The 5534-nt window shown below is 35.8% G+C and overlaps 1 protein-coding gene across 1 annotated transcript; it reads left to right on the top strand.

Moving 5' to 3' along the window:
- Positions 1-422: 422 nt before the first annotated feature.
- Positions 423-4654, top strand: LOC130896571 (uncharacterized). The gene is made up of 3 exons (XM_057804752.1): positions 423-1403; positions 3819-3962; positions 4025-4654. The coding sequence occupies exons 1-3, from the start codon at positions 423-425 to the stop codon at positions 4652-4654; spliced, it is 1755 nt and encodes a 584-aa protein (XP_057660735.1).
- Positions 4655-5534: the final 880 nt, after the last annotated feature.

The raw sequence follows: 5534 nt of genomic DNA, 5'->3' as shown, positions 1-5534 counted from the left end.
CCGACTCAACAATAGAATACAAAGACTTAGAAAACTTACTAAATCAGATACCAAGTCCAAGAATCATTATTGGAGATTTTAATGCACATAACATAACCTGGGGCAGTAAATCGACAAACTCAAGAGGTCACATACTAGAGAAACTCATTGCCGACATTCCACTGAATTTTCTGAATGATGGAAGCCATACTAGGTTCAACATATCCACCGGAGAAACTTCTGCTATCGATTTAAGTCTCTGCGACCCAGCACTTTCTGCCAATCTATCATGGGAGGCTCTCTCGTACTCCTATGGAAGCGATCACTTTCCAATTATTATCGAAAATCGCACCTCTCCAGGAAAATGTTCACCAAAATTCTCACCTAAATGGAGAATAAATTCTGCAGATTGGACATCCTTCAGTAACCAGATTGAGCTAAACATGGATAGCTGCGATAATACCAACGATGTCCAGAAATGTGTATTGAACTTCAATAAAATCATCTTGGATAGTGCCAGCCAGCACATTGGCCAAACAAAAGATATAAAAGGCCATACTCCAGTCCCCTGGTGGAATCAAGATTGCGAAAAAGCTATCAGGGAAGCAAAAGCAGCGTTGAACAAGTACAGGAAACACAAAACTCTCCAAAATCGCGTAGAGTTGAAAAAATACAAAGCAAAGGCACAACTTGTGATCAAACAATCCAAGAAAAAATCTTGGCAGGAATATGTTTCTGGAATAAACTCCTCCACTCCAATAAATCAAGTCTGGACCAAAATAAGAAAAATGAATGGACATAGTTCAAAAAGCACTATCCGTAGCATTAAACACAATGATCGTTACTACTCATCCACAATAGATATAGCCAATATTTTGGGCCAATCCTACCAAGAACAATCGTCAACTTCAAATTTCACACGCGACTTTCTCAATTACAAGGCTCAAATCGAACAAACTCCCATCAGTTTTGAAGATACACTGGATAACCCTTTAAACCTTCCTATTACTATAGAAGAACTTGACAGCTCCTTAGAAAAAATGAAAAACTCGAGCCCAGGTCCAGACAATATTCCAGTCATATTTCTCAAATATCTACCACCTTCAGCAAAACGGCATCTACTGAAGCTTTTCAACAAGATATGGGAAGATAAAGTATTCCCTTCTTTATGGTCTGAAGCTATTATTCTACCATTTTTAAAATCTAAAAAGCCCAAACAAGAAGCCAACTCGTACAGACCTATATCACTAACTTGCTCAATGGCAAAACTGCTAGAGAAAATTGTCAACCAAAGACTCATGTGGCATCTCGAAACTTCTAACCTCTTAATCAAGGAACAAACTGGTTTTAGACCAAACTGCTCAACTCTTGACAATATTGTGGATTTGGAAAGTGAGATCAACGAGGCTTTTGCCACCAAACAGGTATGTGTAGCCATTTTCTTCGATATCTCAAAAGCATTTGATACCTGCTGTACTCCAAACATTCTGATGCAACTACGAAGATGGAATATCACAGGAAATTGCCTAGCTTTCATCAACAACTTCCTTGCCAACAGAACATTCAAGGTTCGGGTTGACGACGTACTATCTGATGCTTACCGCCAAGCAAATGGAACCCCACAAGGCTCAGTTATCAGCCCTACTTTATTTCTGATTGCCATCAACAACATACTCAATAATCTGAAAAAACCACTGAAAGCAAGAGTCTTCGCAGATGACCTAGTAGTTTACATAAAAGGAAAAAATATAAATACAATATCTCTATTTATTCAACAATTCATCACAAATTTGGAATTATGGTCACGTCAATCCGGTTTCAGGTTTTCTGTTACCAAAACAACAGGTGTGGTATTTAGCAGAAATCGTTCATATACTATCCCAAAATTGAAACTTTATAACCAAAATATCAACTTTAAATCATCAGCAAAATTTCTAGGAATGATCTTTGACCATAAGCTTACCTGGAAAGATCACATAGAGAAGTTAGTCCAAACATGTATGAAGCGGCTTAATATAATGAAAAGTCTAGGAAATATAAATTGGGGATCGGACCAAACAACGCTACTACTTATATATAAAACGCTGATTAGGTCTAAAATAGACTACGGCTCCATAGCTTATGCATCTGCCAGAAAAACTGTACTTCGCAAACTCGATGTTATCCACAATACAGTATTAAAAACAGCTTCAGGCTCGTTTACAACATCCCCTAATACCAGCATTCGAAGTCTTCTTGGCGAACCATCATTAAGCTACAGACGCTCTATATTGAGCTTGAATTACGCGGCTGCTATATCCACTAATGCTAGAAAACCAGTTTACAATAAGACATTCAACAACATATATAGAGATCTTTTTGATAAAAAACCGCATCTATCTAAGCCATTCTATGCCAGAATTAGAGATCTTCTTCAGAAATTTAACTTAGAGCTCCCAACTATGTTTCCATCCACTGTCGAACATCCAGCTCCGTGGACAATCTCTACCCCTCGCTGCCATACTAACTTGACCGGGTTTGATAGGGATACAAATCGCCATGAAATCTTTACAGAACTCAACAGGATACTGCATAACTACATTGACTTCAACATAGTCTACACGGATGCTTCGAAATCGGAGGCAGGAGTGGGTGCTGCAGTAGCGACCGCAACTGAATCTTACAGCATAAAACTCTCCCCTCACACTAGCATATTTACGGCAGAACTCTATGCTATCTTTCATGCCCTCAAAGTAACTACCTCCTTCCCAAATCCCAAAACCCTAATTTTAACTGATTCCTTAAGTAGCATTCATTCCTTGAAACATCTCTATCCCAAGCATCCAATATTACAATCAATCAAATCACTGCTTCACAATATCCAGAACGACAAGAAATCTGTCGATTTCATTTGGATTCCTGCTCACATTGGTATCAGAGGCAACGAAGAAGCGTATTGCGCGTAACGCAATCGTAAACGTTAATGCTGAACTCATAACAAAGTGCGTGGTGAGTGACGTGAGAACACTTATTCGGGAAAAAGTTCACAACCACTGGCAACAAAACTGGCAGCGATCGCAAGACAAACTTCGCGAATTTAAATCAACAGTGACACTGTGGAAGTATCCAAAAATAACACGCAGAGCACAAGTGATTATTACTAGACTTAGAATAGGGCATTGCAAATTTACGCACACTTATCTTTTCAATAATGACAATGCTCCTATATGTGATTCATGTCAAGAACACTTAACAGTGAAACATTTCCTGATCAATTGCACTAAGTTCGACACGTACCGGCTAAAATATAGACTACCCACAGACTTAAATATACTCTTAGGTGTAAACTGCCCAGTCGATAAATTGTTGGGATTCCTAAAGGACATTAATCTACTAAACAAAATCTAATATTGTATATTGTTATATATTGTTATACACCCCGCTAATCACCTTGGGTGGAAGCGGATTAGCTTGAATTAATAATAATAATTCTATACGCGGCATTAGTGTGACGTCACAAACATTCTTTGTATCTAAACAAACCTGGTAGCCATACTATTTTCCATTTGTGTCTAGATTTTTGATTACTTAAGCGTTTTATAGGAGTTATTAAAGGAAAAAAATTGTTAAAAAGTAAGTAATCGTATTCACTTGATAAAATAAAAATAGTTATAATAATTTAAATTGACAAAAATACAGTATTTTCTCATTTTAAAAGCTATATTTTAGGTTATGCTCACTGGATTAATGTATACTATTGGAATAATATTGAAATATATCAAATTAAATAATACTGATTATTTGTTCTAGTGTCATCATCGCATGTTTTAACATTATCTGCAATAGCAACCTTTTTTAAGGACAATATCGCCCAACTACAAAGAGGTGAAAACTCTTATAGCAGTGGCAATGTGAAAAAAATGATTTTCGATCCTGCTGTTTCCCCTGCCCTACTTCGAGGTGAAGTTACAGCCAGTATGAAGAATAGAACTTATAATGTTGAGGTGAATTTTGAAGTCATATCAAAAAGATCGTTGTTATTTTGCATAATCATGTTATTTTTCAGGTTTCCATTGATTACGAGGATGGTATATTGGATGTCACCTGCTCCTGCCCCAGGGGACAAGCAGTATGCCATCCCATGGCAGCTGTATGTTTTCATGCACACAACAACATCAGTGTTACTGACAAAACCTGTGTGTGGAATCAGCGCAAACCTACTGGCGATGGAGAAAAAATTGTGAGGATTAGTGATCTCTACAAACCAAAATTTTCTAATTATCAGGCTTTTTCGAGACCAGCATCAACCCAAGAAATGGCAGATTTTAGGAATGAATTAGGATACTCTAATCCAGTTGGATTTACATGGCTGTTTATGCCTGAGCAATCACAATTGACAAGCATAATAAAGAATATTGAAGATATTTTATATTCACTAGAGTATACACAGGCTACTGACAAAGAGACATTTTTAAAATCAAAATGCTCAGTAGATATCGATACTATAAATAAAGTTGAACAAATAACTAGAGGACAGTCAATTAATGAAAATTGGCTAGTTGCTAGAAAGTACAGAATAACTAGTAGTAAATTTGGCTCTATACTGTCAGCCTGCAGGAGGAACAAATTCTCAAAATCTTTATTTTCAAGCCTACTAGAAGGGTACGAGCTGGATGGTATACAAGCGATAAAGTGACATGCAGTGACAGCAATTGCTGTATTTCAAAAAATTACCGGATTATCAGTGGATCCAGCCGGATTTTGCATGGACTATTGTGGATTTTTGGGTGCTAGTCCTGATGGGTTTGTTAGCGAAAGATGCTTAATTGAAGTAAAGTGTCCCTTCAAACACAGAAATGTTGGAAAATTGAGACCAGTGTTAAAAGACCAAAACTACATAGTTTACTTTGAAGAAAACTTGATGATAATTAACGAGAATCATCACTATTATCACCAAATACAAGGTGCGTTACATATTGCTGAAAAGGATATGTGCTATTTAGTAATATTGGTACCAAGTGACTGTATCATTGTACGAATTGGTAGGAGTGAACAATGGACAAAAAATTTAAATATTTTAAAAACATTTTATATTTCAAAATTCATACCATTTATTTTATCGTAATAAAATATTAACAGAATTCTGAATTTTTATTCATTTCCTGCAAAGGGAATTAAATTGAGAGAAAGTTTTGAATTTAAATGATTAACAATAAGCTATTTAGAGTGTGAAAACTTCAAACACTACGTCACTTTTCAGAGTTTCTATCCATGGCTCTCAAATTTTAATTGCCCTTAAGGCATTTTGTTTACAAAAGTGTGACTACATATATTCTTCTCAATTAATATGAAAACACATATAAACTGTCTTAATTATGTAATCGTAAGCCAATGATTTACATTTGATAAAAAGGGGAAAATTAAGGTTCAGTAAAAAGAACTGTTTAATAAAACTAGCTATAATAACTTTATTTGTAAGTAAAACAACAGATTTAAAATAACAATGTATATATTACAGACAAGTTGATACAATGCAAAGATAAACATGTTTTACAAGTTAAATAGGTTCATAACAC

Source organism: Diorhabda carinulata, chromosome 7 (assembly GCF_026250575.1).
Source record: "Diorhabda carinulata isolate Delta chromosome 7, icDioCari1.1, whole genome shotgun sequence".
In the NCBI taxonomy this organism is placed as follows: Eukaryota; Metazoa; Arthropoda; class Insecta; order Coleoptera; family Chrysomelidae; genus Diorhabda; species Diorhabda carinulata.
Note: the sequence above shows the minus strand (reverse complement) of the source record. Positions and strands in the feature narration are given on the sequence as shown.

Excerpts from the sequence above, each read along its gene's own strand:
- LOC130896571 (XM_057804752.1), top strand. The coding sequence starts at position 423 with ATGGATAGCTGCGATAATACCAACGATGTCCAGAAATGTGTATTGAAC. Across the intron at positions 1,404-3,818 it reads AGGCTTTTGCCACCAAACAG|GACAATATCGCCCAACTACA; the intron begins GTATGTGTAGCC and ends ACCTTTTTTAAG. Across the intron at positions 3,963-4,024 it reads ATAGAACTTATAATGTTGAG|GTTTCCATTGATTACGAGGA; the intron begins GTGAATTTTGAA and ends GTTATTTTTCAG.